Source organism: Thermobia domestica, chromosome 8 (assembly GCF_964235325.1).
Source record: "Thermobia domestica chromosome 8, izTheDome1.hap1.1, whole genome shotgun sequence".
Taxonomy (NCBI): Eukaryota; Metazoa; Arthropoda; class Insecta; order Zygentoma; family Lepismatidae; genus Thermobia; species Thermobia domestica.
The window spans coordinates 205194438-205218322 of record NC_137461.1 but is presented as its reverse complement, the minus strand read 5'-3'; the positions used below and the strand labels follow the sequence as shown (position 1 = coordinate 205218322).

Here is a 23885-nt window from a genome sequence, read left to right as displayed (position 1 = left end):
TCGGTGAATCAGTTAACTTAAAAGAAAAAAGTGGTAGAGCGTTCATCTCTGGTGCATGGGGTCTTTGGTTCGATCCTAGCTCGCGTCAAGTGTGCTTTGTGATGGACAAACACCGTGTGCATGGGTTTTCTCGGAAATTTCCCGTTTCCTCTCACTGTCTTCATTTCACTATTTCATTTATTTCCCCATCATCATCGTCTCCTTTAGCCTAGCCGGCCTAACCGTGGGACTAAAAGAAATATTTAATTTCATTTTCTTTCAAAATCTTTCACTTTCATTAATCATCTATTTGCTCTACTCTACAGAGCACAATTGTGGGACGTCAAACTACAGATTTTAATTTTCTTTCTGAAGCATAATTTAATTCTAATTTCAAACACAGTACTTTTCTTTACAATAGCCGCAACTAGAAAGAACTGACAATATTTAATAATCACAAGCACTTAATTAGTATTTCAACGATATATTCTCAACCGTTAGTGTTATATATTAACAGTCTATTATACGTAAAGTAGCAAGAGCAAGCCTGTAATAAAAATATGAGGCTAGAATGTTAAGTACTATCCTGGGATTGTGTCATCATCACACGTCTAACAGATATTAACCATCATGATTTATATATATTCTTTATTAAGATGATTTGTGATTTACTCCCACGTTTGATTATTTAATATATACAGTACTTAAATAATGCTTAACATAAAAGAAAAAAAAAAAAAACAATGCTGCAGATTAAACTTCCCAAGGACAATACGTAACAATGAGAGAATCTCGTGAAAAGAAAAGGGACTCGATTGCAACAAAAGAGGGGACAAGGTCTTGGCTATGAGAGAACACGCGCGTTTATGCGATAATAAAAATATGGTTGGACAAAAACTCAAGAATTTGCACTCGATCGTCATTCTTTCTTCAGGGTTTGGATGGCTATCTTTGGCTAAGTGAAAGCGTGATCTAGAAACAGCACATTCTCTGCACTGAGTAGGGTGCTTTTTTCCTTATACGTGTTATGAAATAAGGGGTGGGCTTCGTGAGTGGAACTTCAGTAAGACATATAATACTATTTGTAGCAGCGTCAGTGTGAGAACACCATGGCTTTCGATTATCAGTACATTTGTTGTGTGGTTGTGATATTTATTTTTATCAGTACCGAAGAAGTATTTTCAAAAATACGTAAGTAGCACTAGTATTTACTTTTTTTTTTTTAGAAAAAAAAAGGAAAATTTCTTTGTTTCTTGAAGGTAATAGTTCGTGGAGACAGATATCGAGAATATTATGCCTAGTCAACGAAATTAAAAAGTTCGTTCCTGAATTCTCTCTCTCTCTCTCTCTCTCTCTCTCTTATATATATATATATATATATATATATATATATGTGTGTGTGTGTGTGTGTGTGTGTTTTATTTGCAAACTTTTCAATTTTTGAGCCCATCCATTCGATAAAGCATCAAAAACTATCTCAAAGGAGTGATGGAATTTTCGCGTCACTCTTACCGTTCCCGAGATATTTGCCAAACCAGTGGTGCCAAAATGTTCAGCATCCTCTTAGGTATTAATCAACATCAATATCATCTCTCTTTGACATACCGTTCCCGACATATTGATCAAACAAGTTCCGATTTCAGGAGTTTTAAGGAGCCATATCTAGGGAACCGTAAGTCATAGAGAGATGATATTTTGAGATTTTTTTTTTTTTTTTTTTCAATTTTGAGTCCTCCAGTTTGAGCATGTCTTATCATAAACAACATATCGTAGAGCGTTTTATGTGGAAAAAATTTAGTACTGGAGGAAATTATATATAAATGGATTTATATATATATATATATATTACAAGAATTAGTTAATAAGTATAATAATAAAGTACATAGAACAATTGTTATAGGAGGTCTAAATCTCGTAGAAGTTAATGAGAAAAAATAATTATTTTTAAGTTTGTTCCTGGCAATGCTCTTGGAGTATTTTCAACTGATTTTCGTTCTGCAATATTTTTATTATGAGGCGTTTGCTAGAATTCTTCAGTAAGTAAGATGTAATCCAGATGTTCACTGAACAATCTTTTGTTTATTCAAGTTTATATATTTAAAATGTTGTGTACAGTTCACACATAGCTTAATTAAAACACTATCATCAACGATTAATGAGTCTTAATAAGTATTAATGAGTCTTCAGTTTAACTTGGGACTCTTATGTTTCCAGATTAATAAAAGGTACGGGCCACCGTACTAAACTTTCTCTCTCCAATTCCTTAAACTAAATCGCGTTGTGCTGCAGTTATTAAGAAATATTTTCTTGTGCAACACGAACAAAATTATAAGGCGTTTTCGGAAAATTTCACACAAAGAAAATTCATTACCAAAAGTAAAGTACCCCTTGTATATTTTTCCATAAGAAAATCAAGAATTGTTTATAAGAAGTAGTTTTCGCAACATTATAAAGGTATTAATGAACTATTTCTTATGAAGTATGGACGAAATCGCCAATGTCGCTTTTGAGAGAATCATCCGAAAATAAACTCACCCCCAAGAATAAATTGCCCGCTCATACATTTTTTCAGGATGCTTGAGTTGTACCATAGTTCAGGTGAAGGTGATCAATGAAATGTTTATGTAATATGAACAAAATCATTGGAGGCATTTTTTGAGAAAAAAACAAATGTTGATTTTCATTGTTCAGTAAATTACCCATACTTTTAGGGATAAGAAGAAAATTCGTAAAACCTCTGGATAAATACAGGGTGTTACAAAAATGTGTCGCAGTATTTTGGGAACAGATTTCTCACACCAATATAAGAAAAAAAGTTCAATGGACAGGTGCTCAAAAGTGAACAGTTTCCGAGTTGTAGAGTGCCAAGTTCACAGCTCCACTACTATGGGACCTATCATAGTCGGGTCAAGACAACACTGAGGAACTGGTATGTGAACTATCCAAATATCCATGTTTAAGAATGCTCCAGTACTTACACATCAATTTTTAGAGAGGTAGGTAGATAGTGATCAAGTACTCCTAAACAGCCTCTCTAAAAATGATTGCTCAAGTACTGGAGGTCCTGAAAGATGGATATTTGGATAGTTCACATACCAGTTTCTCAGTGATGTCTTGACCCGACTACGATCGGTCCTATAGTAGTGGAACTATGGACCTTTTAAAGTTAATTTTTTTCATGTTTCGGACACCCTATAATCACGAAACTATGCACTTCCGATCAGAGTTTTTTTTTCTTCTTATCTTGATGTGAGAAATCTATTCCCAAAATATGGTGACAAATTCTTGAGACTCCCTGTACATAAAAACCTTAAATTTGAAATGTAGTCTTGATACGTTGAACGGTGGACCGCAGTGGCTCAGTGGAAGAGCGTTCACCTCTGGTTCATGGGGTCTCGGGTTCAAACCCTGCTCCCGAAAAGTGAACTTTATGGTGGACAAACACCGTGTGCGTAGTTTCTTAGGGGTTCTCTCGTTTCCTCCCACTTTTTCATTCCATCATTACATTCATTTCTAATCATCACCGTCTCCTTTAACCTAGCCGGCATAACCGTGGGACGTAAAACTCAAAAATTTCATTTCGTTTCGACACGTTGTATGGTTTGGCTTCTAGGCGAATGTGCATAGGACGAACGGACGAACACAGGACAGACGTCAAAAAATCACTTTGTCAGTATGTATATAGGCCATGAAATGTGTAAACCCGTTGAAACCTTGAATTCGATTTTTTTTCATCATCACATACTTTGTTCTCTCCTTTCGCCACTAAAAATTAACAAAATGAGAAACCCAATTAAAATAGACACTGCGAACCGGGATACCCTATGAAATTTGCTGTATAATCATAGTTACACTCTTGCTTTCTGCTGAAATATTAAAATTAATTAAATAATAGGTACATTTACCAAAAGTGAGTGTGAGGCAGTGTAGATTATTCCTGTTATTAAGTATCGATCACTAATAAAAGCGGAATTTTTAAAATATCATATGAATGATATTAACTTTTGCTTTGGAGAAAAACCGGGACATTTGTAGTTTTCAACAAATCTTGAGGGAACAAATGATGCAAATCTGGAACAATCCCAGCTATATCGGAACGTTTGAGAGCCCAATCCACTTTGCGATTTTAGCGTGCAATCCAAATAATATGCATCTCCACGGGAGATTTAAACCAGTGTGGGAGAACTGGAATCGATTCCACGTGGGGATGTACGCGGTTTGGATCCCACGTTAGACTCTGGGTTCATATTTTACTAGATTGTATTAAAAAAGATACAATAAAATTGTTAAGAAAGCAATCTAATAGCTCTCACACACTCCAGACTTTAGATCAGGTGGGAAATAGACGTGACCTCCATGAGTATACTTTAATGACTTTTTGTTGTAAGTAAAATTCCGTAAATTGTAAACAAACAATTAAAAGAAACAGAAAATAAACACTAGATTAAATATCAGGTAATGTAATCCTACCATATGCAAGAATCGTCACATAAGGTTTTAAAAGGCTAGTTACTATCATGTAGTTAAATTCTTAATCCTGCTGTGAAAATTGAAATGAATTGTCTTTATTTATTTATTTATTTATGAAGAGGGGCAAAATCATTTTACACCGAAAACATGCGAGGTTTCGGTAGAAGGTCACTAAGGCCTATATGTCAGATACTATTTCATCATTCGTCTAGCAAGTACTAGGATTGCAAATCCGGAACTTTCAGATTGCGAAGCAACAACACATATTTTTCATTTTAACTTGAACTATCAGAATGCACGTTCTTCGCACGGGGAGAATATATTTCATATTGGACATAAAGGATACCAAAACTATCACCAATCAACTTAAGGTTCCCAAAAACTATGGATTCCACACTAATATTGGTCATTTTCAATTATTATTACATGTCACCATCACCTCGTAGGAGTATTAATGGTAGTTGTATTTGGATTTAAATGGCATCGAAAATATCATTATTCAACTCAGCAACCCTGAAAGTATGGATTCGACACTAATATCGGTCATTTTCGGTCACTTTTATATATCTCTTCCTCCCCTTTTCCTAAGTTGCCTCGTAAATCATCCCAGTTCGGAACTTATTTTATATTAGAAATTTGATTGAGATCGGTCGTATGGTTCATATATATTTAGGGTGATTCACGAAATTCCTAACAGGGTCTTAGCTCAACTCCTATTGCACAGAAATCTTTAAAACACACACACACACACACACACACAAAATCACCAAAGTGCATGTACCAAATCGCGTGGTAATGCTGCTGAAATCAGAGACGTCTTAGGAATATCTCTACGGGGAAACAACTTCAACATTTTAAATGAAAACAGATGGTAATTTTGCCCCTATTGAAACAATCGGAAAATTTTAAACAACTTTCAGATTTAACACTGTCATATCTCTCACTGTCTTATCTGTTTGGGAGCTATACGAGCTCATTAATACGTCAATGCGAGGATTTCCGCATGCTGCAACTCAAAAGGAATCGATGGATACATTATATAATAATAATAATAATAATAATAATAATAATAATAATAATAATAATAATAATAATAATAATAATAATAATAATAAAACACAACAATCATTAAAGGAATTCAGTATAATAGTATGGACAGGGGAGGTCAAGGACGGATTTTTGAGAGTGGCAAAGAAAGATTGTATTTTTTTCTCGTCGGGCTTTTTCGGCACTGCCTTGCGTGGGGGGGGGGAGGACAGGGGCGAACCACTTAATATGTTTGGTTCGTACAAGCGTTATCGTTATGGAAGTTACATAATATTAACAATATGCTATATTTAAGAGTAATAAAAACACATGTCATGAAACTAATGATTGATTTATTTTTCTCTTCATTACCACATATCCAAATTGAATTCAAATTAAATTAAATATTTCAGTTTAAAGTCCCACAATTATGCCCTTCAAGCTAAAGGAGACGGAAGGAGCAGAATGCAATGAAAACAAAAGTAACGAAAAAACTAGATAAATCTGTCTTTCTGTGAAGACTATTGAAGAATTAGTAAGCAAGAGGGTGAAAATTGCAACATCTCTTTCGTTTTCAGCAGGTCAACTGGCAGGCCACCCTTAACTGGAAGGACATGTTGAATTATCCCTCCCATGTAACAAAGAAACATGTGGTTTTCTTCAATGGTGTTCCGCTTCCTTTGTAGCCGCCTGGGGATGGTTTGAACGATTTTACTATACATGTAGATTCTGTGGCTGACGACATATCTCCCTAAATTTTCATACGGACATGACCTCCCTCCCAGAAAAAGAAAGTACAACTTACTCAATGATTTTGACCTCTAATATTCTCCTTCCTGGCTGGTACTTTTTTTTTTATTTTTTGCATTAATTAAATATTATTTTTATTTTCTAAGAAAACACATCAATAATTACTAACTGGTTTAAAATATTGAGGAAAAAATCAATGATGAATATTCCACATAACTTTCACGCAGATGCTTATAATTCAATAAATAAGACTTTTTTTGATATTTCATCCATTTTCTATACCTATATATATAAATCTGTGTATATATATATAATTGAAGCAACAGTGACGAGACCAGCTTTGATTTTTTAGGGGAGAGGGCAAGTGGAGGGGCATCAATATTGTGTGTATCATTAAAAAAGGATAGTTTAAAATTACCCGACTTTCATTAAAATAAGTTTATGGTGTTTGGGGTTTAGTCAGGTGGGCAGAGTTAGCCTCCGGGATCATCCGTCCCTTTGCTCCCGTCAGGCGACGTCACTGTGATGGAATATCAAAAGTTTTATGTATTGAATATTCTTCATGCTTATTTAATGAATATTCCATTCGTTTCAAACGCACTGACTGTATTTATTTTCAGAGTTGTGATAATTCGGAATTATATATAAAATCACTGGAATATAATTTTTAGTTGTTATATTATTTTAATTTTATATTTCAACAACAACCAAATATTATTAGAAATAACAGTGTGATTCAAATCTCTACATACAAAAGAAGTCCTGAGTGAGTGATTGACTGACTGATCAACTGCTTAAGTTAGAAACTTGAAATTTTGACGGTACTTACGATTTGTAACGCAAAGTGCCACTAAAGAGAGATTTTTGGAAATTGAATGGGGAAGGGAGAAACGGGGGGTTGCAATTATTATAGTAAAATGTCATATCTCCGAATATCGAAGGGTAGAGACATGAAACTTGGTTTATGGACTTCCCAGTCGAGAAGCACGTGACTGGTACTTATTCCTTCGGGGAAGATTCGACTGCATTTTCATCACAGACGTATCAGTATGCTTATAACGCATTCAGTCAATCACACAGTTTGCAAGCTTAATGGTAATGAAGTGGGACACAAACTTGAGAAAACCAGAAAAAAACCTGGGAACGATTAGGCAACAAAATTAAAATTTATGATGCATATTATAGATTTTCAAGAAGTTATATGAAAAATTGTTTTTCATTGAAGAGCGTCTGTGTTATGAAAAGAACGTTGTTCAATGTGAATCAATCCTTTCAGTTGAAATATTAGGGAATTATTCACAGATATTATTTCGTAAGCTAACAAAGTATGAAGTTTAGGGATATCTTCAACCATTACAGCGTTTTTGTAAATAGGCAGTTTTTGAGATATTATTTCACAGAACGATATAACAAAACCTCCACAGTCAGGATTGTAATTTTCTGAAGGTGTGTCATGGTTATCGAAAATGAGCTTAAACATAGCCATATGTTGTCCTATTCTCTTGTGATAACAATTCCTCCGAAAATCATTCACTATCTTTTTCCTTGTAGAATGATCTTGGCTTTGGAGCTTATTGTGTTTGTTCTTTTGTCGCAGATGACTAAGTAGCCTACGAGTGGCCTTTTGGTTACGGAGTTCGAGTTACAAAAACTCTCACCTCCGTCAGTTGATATCAAACTGGTGCCATGCTTGTGCTGTTTTTATGCTCAGAACAGAAGATTCACTTTTTGGTACCGTAGATGAGGGCTACTTGGACCCAATTTTGCAATAAATTCGTTCTTTCGACCTGTTTTCATCCACGAAAACTCAAAAGTTATTGTAATAACCCATATTAAGTGAAACTACAGGCTTTATTGTACATATCAAGGACAGTTTTAGTTACATTTATTGAAAACAAAGCACAGGCGATTATTGTAAAAAAATGGGTCCAAGTAAGACTCGCGTTCGGGCTACTTGAACCCACCCCCATATTTTCCTACAGAAAACCATTGAAATCTGTTCTGAGACTAAGTAGGACGTAGGTGTTCCAAGAACAACACTTTTTATTTACTGCAAACCACAAAGAGAACGTGTTAAGAGGTACTATCAAATATAATGACTGTAATAGCTGATTACGTTTTATTCTACAGCTGCACGAGCCCTATCTATATTAGCAGCGAATCTAGTCGTTGACTGGAGGTGCAGTTTCTAAAATAACCACCCAATCTCGACTGGGAAGATTTTCTTAGAAAGCAATGGCAGTTCTCCCATGCATGGCTAAATACGACTTCACAATAAATCTGAAATCAAGTTAATTAACGAGGAATCCGAAATCACAAACTTTATCAAGATGACTAGTGAAGGCTAGTTCTTCTTCTTCAGTGAACACTTTCAGATGGCCCGGATTCTGCCTTCACCTGTTCTTTAATCTTCTTTCTATGATGGAACGACTTATCATGATGTGAACTTCTGTTTCTTTTTGCGACATTTTACCCGACTGAATTGCTGGTAAACATTCTTCAAGCTGTTATGAAAAATCAGCATATTTTCGAACTGCAGGCAATCTTTTATATTGATGTACCATCAGGGGCGGATCCAGGACGGACTTCTGGGGGGGGGCGGTCGGCGGTAATACTGCTACTTTTAAGAGCTCCAAACTTGTTATGGATGGGTTTATTTATATATAAAATAAGAGTTTCCTCTTGTGGGGGGGGGGGCGATCGCCCCGATCGCCCCCCTCTGGATCCGCCCCTGTGTACCATTTTGTACCGGTATCCTTAAGGAAACAACGAAAAGTCTTTACTTGTGTGACACATGACAACATACCTTTATTTTTCATTGATAAAGATAACAAAGGATGGGGTGGGATAAAGATAACAAAAGATGTGGTGGGACAAAATATCCATGTTTTCCAGGTCATATGTACACACTTCATAAATAATGCAATTACGCACACATCTTATTATATATGAGAAAGTTTACCATGTCAGTTTCATTAACTTATATGTAACTACTTATGTGTTTACTTAGCATTGGTTCCACTTCCTTGCAAATAGTGTCCACACATAAAAGTTTGGCGGTCAATAAAAACACTCTTTTCGTCAACGACCTTTCTCACCAATGCTGCTCAATCGTAGCCTACCACAGAACTAGTTTCAATGTGTGTACGCCTGCATTATGATCCCATCTAACGGATCTAACTCTGAACTCACTCATTATTGCATTGTATATGGGACTTTAAACGAGTTTTTGGTATGGGTCCAAGTAGCCCGTAATTACGGTACTTTAAATCTCAAGGGAACCGCTTAAATCAAATTATTATAATAGACTATTTATTCTTAAAGGAACTTTAGTTTTAATAAGATGCCTAAGTCTTCGGACTCAAAACAAAGCAACATTTGATATTCTGAGAGACATTTCTTTGTCACCACTGGCGGCTCCAGGGAGGATACGATGATCTGGCTGTACCCCCAGTTGTTTCATGGAAGCTTGGGTGACACGAAAGCACAACGTAGTCTGTTTTTACTATTTGTATTTTATTTATCATCGTTAAATAAAATACTATGTTTTTATTATTATGAAATCAATAATTTAATGCATTGCTTACTAGAAGAGACAACCTGGGGTAAATTTTATTACACAAACTTATAGATGGATCAATGGAAAAGCGGGAAAATTTAAAATTGAAATTCAATGTAATGAAAAATATGTTACATACCTGCGCAAAAATTAGTTCGGTTTTACATTAAATTGTACATTAATCATGTCATTTGGTAAAGGTATTGCAATATATAAAAGATGATGTGAGATCGTGTAAGTTTATTTTTTATGCGTATATGGGGATGTTGTTTTGCTCATCGTACCCTTTGTTTACGAATTCTGAAACCGTAAGTGTTTTGTCTCTGAGATCAATAACAACTTTGGTAACGTCTTGTCTTGCAGTATGAGTGGATAATTATACAGTAACAGCGATGGGTACCTGTCAAGAGGAAGTTTTAAAATCTTTTCTCCACGTTCTAGTTATTGGAGGAATTGGTATGTAATTATTAGGGAGACGAGGCCCAATAAATGATAAAGATACAAATTATTAATTACGATACAACCTATGTTCAATCACTACTAATCTTCACATTAACACTTCTCAATTAAGACTAATTAATCTCTCTACTGATATTAATATCAATTATTAGTTTTTTCATCAAATTAATATGTTTTAACATATTTTCTTCCTTATATACTGTCTCAGACGTGAACCTTACTAACGTATAGGTGTTCAACTCAGCAAACAAAGAGAACATTTTAATATATCAAACATATTAGTGGCCAAGATAAAAGTGTGATACGGAACGTGAAATTTTGCTGCATTCTGAGTGTTGTTATTTCTTTACTTTAGTGCGGCGCTCGAACCGGGTCACATGATGTCGAGTGTCTGTTAGTGACCATAATAATAATTTACTATTCTGTAATCTGTATTTACAATAAACGAGTTATAAGGCACGGGGCCTCTTTTATCTTGGCCATCCTGTATATTGCAATTTATTAACAACTCCCTTAAGCTATATTGAGTAACATCCTTTCAGACCTGGCAATTTCTAGACTCCATCTGTGTACTAAATTTCAGCCGAATTGTCATTGCACTTGAATCAATCATGTGCTGTAATTATTAATGAAACATTTTCCTCTAGAATACGAACAAATTAATTATAAGGCGTGTTGGGAAAACTTAATAAAGCTTACTCCAAATAAAACTTACCCCCCCCCCCAAAAGTAAAGTACTCGTTGTGAATTTTTCTTAGGAAATGACTTACGCCATATGTTAAGAAATGATTTATTGATAAAAACGCTTATTTATGAGATATGAACAAAATCTTGTGTCATTTTTGAAAAGTCGTTAGAAAAACTCACCCTCAAGAATAAATTAACCTTGTAGGTTTTTTCCAGGGCAAATGAGTAAAGTCATATTGCTAAGTTATTACTACGATATTTATTTATGAAACATAAACGAAATCGTATGTGTTCTTCTAGAAAATCGCCCCAAAAGAACTCATTCCAAGAATAAACTACCACATGTACAGTTTTCCAAGAAAAATGAGCTATAGCATATTGTCAAGTTATTAATAGGATATTTCTTTGTAAAATATGAACAAAATAGGATTTTTTTTTTTTTTTTTTTTTTTTTTTTTTTTTTAGAAAATCGTTTGAAAGGAACTCATCCTCAAGAATAAACTACGTATTTTCTGCAGTATATAGGTCAATATAGACGTCGCTCAACTAACATACATGGTAAAAAAGTGGATTATTTTGATATATCACAGATGTAGATGGTCTCACCTATGTATGAGTTAGAAATATAGTTTTTAGTTATTTATAACCACCCCCTTAACTTATGCAGCATTCAGTAGCATTCTTTCAGACCTGGTACTTTTTGTCTGAGTACACAATGCGATTGTCTCAGTGCTCTTTGCTGCAGTGCTACACAATTATTACATTCATCATTCCCTGGGAAGATTTTCCTTACAGCTGAATCCATAAATAGACATGTGCAGGGACGTACGCAGAAATTTATTTCGGGAGGGGTCTAAAGCGTTTCGGGGCGTCAAAATCCAATTTGAGGCTAAATTATATGAAAATTTCTAAAATTGCCCCTAAAAGTAGACTACATTTACAAAAAGTCGGGATTTCGGAAAAAATTGCCCCCGGACATATGTTTCAGCGTTTTTGATATTTTCTCTAGAAGCAAAGAAAAAAGGGCGAGGTTACAATTGCTATAACAAGATGACCACATCTTGAAATCCTTTAATATTATCACTGCAAAAAAAAAAAAAAAGCGTTGTGTTATTACAATGACATGCCTATGTGTTAACAGAATTGTGCTAAAATATAACACAAACAGGTGGTTAAAAACTTAGAACAACTCACTCTCCATTTGGAGTTGTGTGTCAAATGTCGGTAGTTGAAATGACACACAGCCTGTGTGTTAAATTAACACAAGTGTAGAATCTTCGGTGTTGTTTTCTGCGTGATTGCCAAATATGCTGGCCATCTAATTATAAAGGCTTATGTACCCCAGGTAGCAAAAATGACTTGCAACAAACTTGCATCAGATTTGCAATTCAAGTCTGACAAACTTGCAGCAGACTTGTGATGCAAGTCTGCAAGTTTCATGCAAGTTTAATGCAAACTTCCTAGTTGACGCTCTTCGAACTCGCAACACGTCTGCAGTGCAAGTGTATGGTATGTTTGCAAAGCAATTTTCTGCAAGAGGTTTACTTGCACAGCAAGCCAACTGCAAGTTTCCACTTGCACTTCAAGTGCACAGCAAGTCGGCAGCAAGTTAGTGCAGGTTTGACGCAAGTCTCTGCAAGGATACATTTGCACTGCAAGTCTACAGCAAGTTTGTAGTAAGTCTTCTGCAAGTATATACATGCATTGCAAGTCTACATCAGGTCTTCAGCAAGTGAGTGTAGTAAGTCTTCTGCAGGTGTATACTTGCATTGCATTGCATGCCTTTTACAAACCGAACATTTACTGTATACGAACAATCACACAGTATATTTTTCTCAACAACTTTGTCAAACAATACACGTTTAAAATACAAATTATCTCTACATACTGGATGCTTACGTAATTATCTTAATTATCCACTTGTTTTCATGCTTCACACACTTCGTACCTACTACAAATGGCGGCCTGGCGGGAAGATTTCTAAGATCAGACTTTTGTGCCATCTGTTGGTAGAAACTAGAACTGACACACTTGCTACAAAGTTGCAGCAAGCCTCCGAGGCAAGTAAAATCTAGCAAGTGAAAATCAAATTACGACATTTGCGGGTAACTCTTTCAAAACACCTGCAGCAGGTGTACAGTGTACAGAAAGTCTAGCAAGTTAAAATCAAATATAGTGAAAGACTTGCTGCAAAGTAACATGCTATTAGGGACTGAAGCTACAGTCAAATACAGTAGAAAGAAATACATAAACAAATCCAGGTATTCGCAAAATTTCAACGTGCAAACTGCGTAATGTGTTCTCAATTGTTTTACATAATGTTTCTGAAGAAATATGTCAACAGCGAGAAACAACACCATATTACTGTGTCACTTCTACACTGCACTAGAGCTCACCATTCAACATCGGGGACTGTGTTTTCAAAAATATCGGAAAACCAGTAGAAACTCAATTAAGAGGCAAACATACTATAAACATATAGGTTAGAGTTTCCTATCATTCTTAAACAAGATCTTGATGAAGGTTGTGTTTCAAACTATCAAGAAATACTTCACAATAAGTGTTGGGAAGGACGACAAAAAAGTTTATGAAGATTTCTAAATGAAGTGTTATGAGTTTACTCTTCTTATTTTAAAAGTAGAATCTTCGGTAATCGTAAGCATGCACACCACAAGCTTTTCTAACACAGAGAAATGATTCCATTTACACAGCACACGGAGTTATTTCAACAACGAAATAGGTGTCGTAGTAACACACAACTAACCCCAAAAACGGTGTTAATCTGGTGGTCTGATCTTGAATTTTAACACAGGGAGTGTTGAATTAACACCAAGACAATGTTACTTACACGGCATTGATCTTGAATTATGACACAAATTGTGTGTTGAAATAATACGAAAATGATCTTAAAATAACACATGGACTGTGTTATATTAATACTTGAGATGATGTAATATTAGTACAAAATAATTAACACAGTACACGCGGTGTTACTTTCTTCGTGTTGGTGCAGCATCTCCACAAGTAACATTCAACACTTTTCCCCACATTACCGACCCTGACATGGTGTGGAATCAACACCGAAAATAATAAGACAGATCCGAATTTAACACCGCTCAACACAGATTATGTGTTAAAAACGTAACACACCGCCTGTGTTAAACGCTAACTCCACGAGGTCTGTGTTGAATTAACACCGCATAATCGTAGTGACGCTGGAACAACTGCCCTGTGTTAAATTTGAGTTGAATTAACACAACCATTTTTTACTGTGTAGAGACATGAAATGTGGTATTTAGACTTTTCATTTAAAACATTAAAGACGTGTTTCAGCGTTTCTTGATGTTGCTCTTAGGACGGAAGAAGAACGGTGAGGGCTCAATCGTTATAATAAGATGATCATATTTCGAAATTTCTTAAGAGTAGAGAGATATTAATATAAACACCTTTTTCAAAACAAATGGCCTTATGCCATAGCGTTTTCCAAAATTACGCTTTTAATGAGAGAAGAGGGGCAGTTTCTATTTTTTTTCTCAGTATATAAAATGACTTCAAGGTTTTCAGTCTCATCGCCAGGAAAGAAAGGGGGGGGGGTTGAACCATTTGGAATGAATTTTTGAACACAGCACCTGAGCAGACATGAGCTTTTATAATTTCATTTTGATTGAAATGCGTATTCTATAGAAGGGGGAAAAGATTTAATTTTTTCACAAAAAAATAATGACAAAACATTTTCTAGCGAGCAAAAAATGGGAGCGAAGGCTGAAAAATGGAGTGTAAGGCCGTAAGTCAAGTAAATTTGATGTAAGGCCGAATTCAAGTTTATAATATTAACCCTTTTCTTAAGTATTATTTGTTCCGTTGTTACGTCTATTAGTACGTACCTCTATGAACAGCTGTATATTATTTACAGCTTTGAATAGTTTGTCTCTTTAAGCATTAACCCTGGATTGGTATAAGTGTGAGCGCGGCCCTCACTTGCGGGGAAACTCGTTCATTTCTCATATAACAACAGCATTGTGAAATTATTTCTAGCTGCCATTTTGTACTATAGTACTTGCGCCCAGTCGTGAAGCTTGGGCTCTAAACCAATCAGAAATATTTTGGTTGAGCTCTAACACATCGGAAAACTTCGGTACAATTCGTGGAGCCGCTTCCCGAGCGCACACTTGGGGAAACGTCAAACAGCTGAAATACACCAACAATGTTGCCAAACTGTGAAGACATAGTAAATTAATATTTAGAAAAGCATTTAAAAATTACTAATAATAACACCCCACAACACTAACCAGTGTAACAATTATTCTAAAATGGTAACAATAACACGAATAGTAACAACGAAAATATAACACAATAAAAAAGCAATTAACAAAACGGAACTTGGCGCCAATCCGACAACACTGTACTCTCGGGAGATGTTTTCCGTGTAGCGCGAGACTGACAAAATTTGATGGGTGGGGGTTGACGAATGGAACACATCCTCGCGTTCTATTGGGTGGTGAAATCGGTAGATCTAGGTCAAGCTTCACGACTCGGCGCAAGTACTATAGTCGAGGAATGTAGCTACTGTGGTGGCGCAATCTGGTCAGTTAAAGTTCAAGCATTTTTTTTTAATGCCCTAAATGTGAGTATGGCGCTCACAGGTATACCAATGGCGATAATAGTTTTTTTTTTTTTCTAGACACAGTTTGTTATTCCTTTTTGACGTGTAATTTTTTGCACTTTCGTGTGATATGAGTTATCAAAAGGAAACCCTAGCATGGCTAGATGGAGTCAGTGAAGTTCTCATTTTCAACGGGTTTAAGTACTGTGCTTAAACTAAGATTACTATATGTACTGTAATTGTGATTTAGTGAATAATTATTCTGTTTACTTCTATGTAGGAACGAAGTGTTTGTTAGCATTATTTATATATTCACTGTGTTTAACTACAAATATGTCTAATTCTTGACACAGAGAAAAGCATTTGGTCAATATAACGCAAGTAATATTTTATATAACATTAAAACTACTTGTATTTGTAACATCTAAAAAATTGTGTCTTTAAATATGATAATATAAACCTGAGTATATTAATGACGAAAAGAATTATTTGGTTTTATCAAACAAAAATATTGGACTACATTATGTTGACTATTTTTTAAAAATGAATATGAGCTGCTAAGTTAATATAACAGTATTTGAAAAATTAAATGATTTTTTTGAATTCTAATTTTATGATAACACTATTTCTCATAATCAAAACATTATAAAATAAAATACAAAATAATAGCTATTGTTAAAATACACTTTTCTTCTGCTGTAAATACTATGGTTGACAAAAGCTAACAAAAGGAAAATATGTAATCGCAGCGCTCACACGTATACCAACAATGTGACATCAGAGACGTATACCAATCCAGGATTAAGGGTGTTTGTTACGCTTGCCACGTTTTTTTTTCTTCTTAATTTTAGCGAATAACTTGAAGAAATATATGAAAACGATGAACAATATTGAAAAACATTAAAAAATCAGAAAATGAGTCGGAAAACGTTTACAAATTGGTGTTTAAACGAACTAATAAGTGTTTCGAAAACCTTCCATATAGTATAAAAATGTGGGTACCTAATACTTATGACGTCGTAAACCGTGTACCCAAATTACTGGCTGGGGGGCGCGGTGGCTCAGTGGTAGATCGTTCACCTCCGGTGCTTGGGGTCCCTGGTTCGATCCCAGCTCGCGCCGTGTGGACTTTGTGGTGGACACACACCTTGCACGTGGGTTTTCTCGGGGTTCTCCCACTTTCTTCATTCCCCATTTCACTCATTTCTCATTATCACCGTCTCCTTTAGCCTAACCAGCATAACCGTGGGACGTAAAACTCAAAGATTTCATTTCATTTTTTCAAATTACTGGCTTATAACAAAAGGCCTGGAAATAGTTCATTTCATAGTATTTTTCAAATTCTATTTGACTCACTTCTCGAATTTGTCTATATTCTTTATTTGATTAAGTTATTTACTAAAATCTAAAGAAATGTGGGCGAGCGTAGAAAGACACTTAAGTAATTGATTGATTCGATATAGTATATATTTTTACTGAAGTTACCGTGAACCCGAACTTCAGAAGCGCCTATCGGGAATCGGGCCCGTGTATCCCGCGCCAAATCATACAGTCACCAGGGAGCTCTCGTAACACCAATAGCAGGGTCGTCATTTAGGGACGGCACGGAGGGCAATTGTCCCCTCCCCTAAGTTTCAGAGCTCCATTTTTTAATCGTTTATATACTAATATAATAATAATAATAAAGTGCATGGGATTCCCTTTAGTGTAGCATCTTATCACTCCGGGCAAAATCTGAAATGACGCTACTGACCAACAGAATGAAATAAAATGAAATCTTTAAGTTTAATGTCCCACGTTTATGCCGGTTAGGCTAAAGGAGACGGTGATAATGAGAGATGAATGAAATGGTGGAATGAAGAAAGTGGGAGGAAACGGAAGAACCCCGAGAAAACCCACGAGCACGGTGTTTGTCCACTACAAAGTCTACACAACGCTACCACTGAGCCACTGCGCCCCCTACTGACCAACAGAGCTAAAGCTAAATTAGCATTGCTGATACTAGAAATCGAATCAGATAGAATATCTCCTGAAGGTAAGAATAATAAAAGTATTCCATCCAACTGAATGACCTTTTATAACTGGTGTTACGAAACTTTACAATCTACACTGAAGGGAAAAGAAAATATAAACAAATTAAAGACTATTACTATGTTACCAATAAATAAAATAGAAATAAAAAAAACTGCGACTTGTAGTATAAAAAGTTTTATTGTATTTTGTTTTTAGTTGAACTGGGTTTCGACAAGAGCACTTTAACGTTCTAATAATAATCCTTATTATTTATTATTTCTTTTTATCTACACTGGTTTTCTTTGGCAAAGACACGTGTTACACGTATATAAGAGTAAATATGCTTAACGCATGCAAAACATCACCTTCTAAACAGTTGTACTAACTACATGGCAATTCTATTCCATGAAGGTAGATATAAAACTCTCAGAATAGAATTAAGACGGTAGTTACTGTATGTGATAATTACTAGTTTCAGCTATGTGATGAATTATTTCCCTTCTAAGTTGAGTTGCAGCTCTGGATATAAGGAATATTTTATTCCTAAGTATGTTACATTTCAAACTACAATGGCACATTCAGTGCGCAACGGAATCAAGTCCTTTTTTTCTTTTCCGTTATGAACAATTTAATCTTTCAGAACTCTACTTGAAGCTCTTTTCAGAACATAAAGGAATCTTGTACAGGTACGATAGAAAATCTTTTATTATATATATACAGTAAACCCTCATTAACACGAATTCCAAGGGACTGAAAAATCAGGAGTTCGTGTTAAAAACATTCGTGTTAACCGGGGACCCAAATTTTATTATTCGAATACATTTTCTCCATAAATACGCACTACAGTATACAGACTATATATATATATATATATATATATATATATATATATATATATATATATACATCTAAAGTATATGATGTATCTCATAGAAAACACTAGAGATGGTCTCGAGACGAGATTGAGTAGTCTTGGGTCCAAATTCGACACGAGACCAAGACTCTTTTCCATCTTGATACTATCCACAGAATTGTATCGAGACGAGGCTGAGAGTTTCGGTCTCGTCTCGATTTCGAAAAGCACGGCTCGGTCTCAAATTCGAGTTAAGATAGAGTTCGAGACTAGTTTCGGTCTCGGTACCGTCCTCTGAAAAGTGAAAATACTACAGTAAGCTTATTATCCTATCTTCGAAGATAAAAAAAAAAAAAAAAAAATAGATTCCACGCAGAAAATCCAGGTCAAGTTATAAAATTGATAACTCCGCTCGCAGGTTGGGTAACGCTAGTAACGGAAAGGTATTTATGACTGCTGTCACAAGTTTGGAGTTATAGGGGAGAGAAGATGTTTTGTCTCGAGCTGTTGCCAGCAGCTCGTCTGCCAAGCTCCTGCATGTTCAGCGCTTGACGGAGGACAGAATGAACACCTCATAAGAGAGGAAAGATACCTGTTTCTAGTTTTTCTCATATTTACAAGGCAATTTTCGTCTGTATAAATACTGTAGGACAAAAACCGATCTGGAGTGAAATCTGAAATAAGAAAAATGATCTAAAAAAAAGGATTGAAAGTTCGTGTTAAATGAAAACCTTTACTGATTCAGGGGACTAAAAATTAGTTCGTAATTCGTGCTAACCGAAATTCGTGTTAACCGATAAAACTTCCTATAAGATAACGTACAGCGATGCCGGGACCGAAATTTTGTTCGTCCTAACCGAGTGTTCGGCTTAAGCGAGTTCGTGTTAACGAGGTTATACTGTATATATATCCAGTTGTCCAAGAGGCAAGATAGTCGTTGAAGAATGCCCTATACTGTGATGGTAGATGCAACCCGCCAACCGCACCGGATACAATCTCCGTTCTTCTTCTTCTTCTTCTTTTTTTTTAATGTGCAACGAATATGCACTAAGGCTAAGGGGGACCGTCATAATGAGGCATATGATAATGGTTGAATAACGAAAGTGAGAGGAAACTGCAATATCCAAAAAAAAAAAAACAAGAAAAAAACGCACATGGTGTTTGTTCATTACAAAGTCAACTTCGCGTGAACTGGAATCGAATCAGAGACCCCACGAATCAGAATTGAGCACACTGCCATTGAGCCACCATGGCCCCAAGCCTTCGGTCATGGTTCGGAGCCCATTTTAATAGAAGGGACACGTCCTTCATAACCTCTCGCGGTGTTATAGATAGACGTAAAACACAAAGACTCAAACTACTATGTATTTTATTCAGACATTTCAAAATAACATTTATACACTCATATTGCACAAAAGACCGTAAGTTATTACTTTCATTCTATGCCACGCTGAATATCAAAGCTGTCACTAATTCAATAGCATGGATGTGTCCGACATAGCCTTGCTTTACTGCATTTTGGTTTAAATCGATTCAGTCATGTTTTAAGAAATGAAAATTCACAAACAATTGAACTACATTTCACTCTTTCATAATCGTCTAAGAAAATGAACAAAATTTACTGGTGTCACCAGAGAGTAAGCGTTAGTGGTGTTTCTGCCAATTTTCTTTAAATCGTTTAAGGTATTCATGAAAAATGAAAATGACGAACAAACGAAAGATGTTAGCAAGTAAAAATTCTAAGTGGCGGACGAATAGGATGATGGAGGACTATGGTAGCTCTCTGCTGCACTAGGTGAGAGTGCCTTACGTTTTATTAACAACTGTGAGTGGAGTTTGTTCCTGCAGATAACCAATAACAGAAAAATATATCGCAAATTTCGTAGCACATGGTCCTGGGCAATACCTCTATCTAGTTCCCAGGTTCCATATGCACTTGTAAGAAAACGAAAGGAGTCGTGAAGATTGACCTAAATATACCGATTTCACCAAAGAACAGAACACGAGAGTGTGTTCCGGTTGTCTGCATCATCCATGAAATTTGGGTAACGTTCATAAGACCTAAACGGCATAAGCCGTAAAAATATGAGGACAAACTATAAATTTTAAGACTAACTAAGTATTCTGCCGTTTAGGTCTTCTAACATTTAGGACTGATGCCGTTTAGATCTTGTATCGTTTAGGACTTATGACATTTAGAACTTGTACCTCTTCCAGTCACTTGTTTTAGTTCTAAATGTGTCACCAGTAATCGGAGTTTGAGTTTCTACGGTCAATCGCTCAAGCACCACTCTGTTACAGTACCGGTGGATATGACCTTTACGCTGACGGTATAAAATGGTAAATTGCTTGTCATGGGCCAGATTACGATGAATTCCAGTTTGACTATCATATATAATTACTTCCTTGTTGAATTACAGATAGTTTTCAGTGGAAAATAGAATGAAATTTGAAAGTTTCAAATCAAGCAAAAATAGGCCAACGTAAAGGAAAAAATGTAAAATCCGACTGTGTCTCGAAACCCAAGTAGTAAGTCCTATTGCTATTATTATTGTATTACATTGTTTCAATTATTGTTATTTTAGTTCTACTTTTTCATAATACAGTAGAGCGTCGATTGTCCGAACGTCGGTCAACCGAACGACCGCATAACCGAACTGTGTACTCCCTCGCACCTGTTACTCTCCCACCCTACCGTCCATCATTCCCCTCACTCCCAAACCAAGTTTCCCACAGTAGTCGCCGCACTGAGCCACCGCTGGCGAAACATTGCTTCTAATGGGGCCTTCATAAGGCGCTGCTGACCGGCCAAGCCGCCAGTCGCTGTGTTTCAACAATCAGCACACTTCTGTCGGTTTGGCACTGGCTGTAGAAGTAGCGGCAGTATCAAAGCTGTTCACAGCAACAGCTGCGCCAGCTTAGAGTTGAGGCGTGCCGCTCCGCGCATGGCAAATAAACATGTATAGTTCGATTATCCGAACAAACCAGTTTTCCGAACACCCATGTCCTCCAATTACTTCGGATAATCGACGCTCTACTGTAAATGAATAGAAATCTAAGAAAACTGAATGGGACTCGATCCGAGGTAAAAATCTTATTTGGTTTTCGGCTTGTAATACCACTGGTTACACTTACTTTACGGGTAGAACAATAAATCCACGATTATCCAATCGATTGAAAATATAATTTTAAACATGTCTATTTGACACTATACACAACTCCTTTACGAAGCTTTCCTAAACAATAATTCTAAATGGGCGAATGCGCGAGATTATAATTGTAATCAAAGACATGAAATACTGATATTGATAGTGGAATCAAATGTATTGTAATATAATTTCTCCATTCTTTTTTTATTGCAGCTGATTATTTTGATATCTGCAAGAGGAATGATCCTCGTGTTGATGATTGCATTGTACGAGCCGTGGATAAGTTAAGACCCCAGCTAGTTAATGGTATGTGCTGAGAACAATATTTTTTTTCTTTCTTTCTTTCTTCTTCTTTTTTTGTAATTTTTTAGTAGAATTCGTTTTGTTTTGGTATTGTGCCAGAAAAGAGATGTTCTGTTCTATCAAGACCTAGTATAACTAGGTGGAACTCTTATGCTAATAGAGGTGCAGGAGAGCATCTATGATCTTGCTCTCTTCGGCTATTAGCGATAGGTATACATAGTTTCTAAGTTCTGATTTTCTTTGTTATCTTAATTGAAGCATTAAAAGCAATGGGGCGATAATGGTCATGCAGACCTTGCTGTGCACTGAGCCGAGAACTTCAGAATCTCTCCAAGTTATGAAAATCGCTTCTGGTATGACATTTTTAAGTTCTGCTGGAGAGCCCTAAACCAGTTTACCCGCTAATCTTTAAAATACTAATATAAAACAATTTAAGCATTATTTTAAATGTGTTGTATTTTAATCAAAAGCTCGCTCCAAATTATATTAACGTAGCTTTCAATAATTTCAATAATTTTATGTATTTCAAACTAAAATATTGTACTTATAGTTTTCTTCATAATTACAGTAATTATCTTCTTGTTATTTATGTTGTTAAGGGCTGTATATTGGTTAACGACTTAATATTATTATCGGTTATCTAAATTGGATTTTTTGTCTATCAAACATTAATCCAACTCCTGCAAGTAAAAATAGAATTACAAAAGCCCTTAGCCACACTGAGAAAAATCCATTATCCGGACAGCGGTATATTGTACAAATACAAGGAATCGTTATGTTTACTAAGGAAATCTGTACGGAGCGTACTTTATCCATATACTACAGAGGTACTGCCTTTTACCCGCTTAGATATTACATCATTTCGCTGCAGGATGTCTGACATCTAACAATCTTCTGTATTTTACATACATATACGTATGTTAAGTACTTCAGTTATAGGTTATATACGTCCATCTGTACGTGAGATCCAGACCGCCTATAGACACTCTTTCTTTCGCCATGGCTGACGTCATTGAGCTAGCGTCTTTTGCTTGCGAAACGAGGTTGTTACAATCGGAAAAGAAGAGAGGAAGGAAACAAAAACATGGGTAAGTGCACTAGTTAACTATTACTTTAGTTAAATATTCCATTAATTATATATTCTTTTAGTGTAACTTGCTTTAGTATAGTACTAAGTAAGTAATATAGTTTATGACTACAACTCGTTAATGATTGAGGAGAATGGAATGGGTGAATCTGAATTTTGAGAAATCTTTGAATATTAATGTTTTGAAACATTTTACGTTACAAGGTAGCAAAATGAATGTTATGTGTTTATTCATTCCGTTTTATATGTGACGATTTATTACGTGGTGCAGAGTTACTACAGGACTGCTTAACATAATTGCTAAGAAACCGTTTTCAGCGCGAAAATTCCCTTGTGTAGTGAAGATTTAGGCTTTAGGTCTCTGGGCTTTCGGCATCAATGGCCTTGTTAGCCCGTCACATATGAGGGATGACGTCCCTCGATGAGCACACTATCCGGGTAAAGGAAGGGAAGAAAGGATTTGGGAAGGAAGAAAACGGCCTGGGACCTATATGTTAGGTACCACTCCGGCATTTTCCTGCTGTGAATGAGGAAAACCCAAGGAAATCTCATTCAGGATGGCTGGACTTAAAATCTTTTGATACTTTTTCGACTGAGGAAATCGATCCCCAACGGGATCGAACCCGGGACCGTTCGCACCGAAGGCGAGAGCGTTAGCAACTACGCTACGCGGGGCCACTTGTGTAGTCTAGAAAACTCATTTTTATTAGGATATTTGCTTTTTTTTTTTTTTTTTTTACTTTTAGTTTAACGCCCCATGATTGTACATAAACGTAAGTGAGAAGGTGACGATGAGATACATGATAATGGTGGAATCAAGAAAATGTAAGGAAACTGGAAAGTCTTAAGAATAACCACACCTACAGTGTTCACCAAAAGGCTATTTGTCGGGAGCAGGAATCGAACCAGGGACCTAACAGGTCAGAGGTAAGCGCTCTACTACAGAG

At 35.9% G+C, this 23885-nt stretch overlaps 1 protein-coding gene across 1 annotated transcript in view; it reads left to right on the top strand.

The window, feature by feature from the left end:
- Window positions 1-908: 908 nt before the first annotated feature.
- Window positions 909-23885, top strand: part of LOC145693413 (circadian clock-controlled protein daywake-like) — a 112110-nt gene continuing 89133 nt past the window's right edge. The window contains exons 1-2 of the mRNA XM_081769385.1: window positions 909-1170; window positions 21762-21854. Of these exons, the coding sequence (XP_081625511.1) occupies window positions 1089-1170; window positions 21762-21854 (175 nt within the window). The 5' untranslated portion in view covers window positions 909-1088. The remainder of the gene's footprint in view (window positions 1171-21761; window positions 21855-23885) is intronic.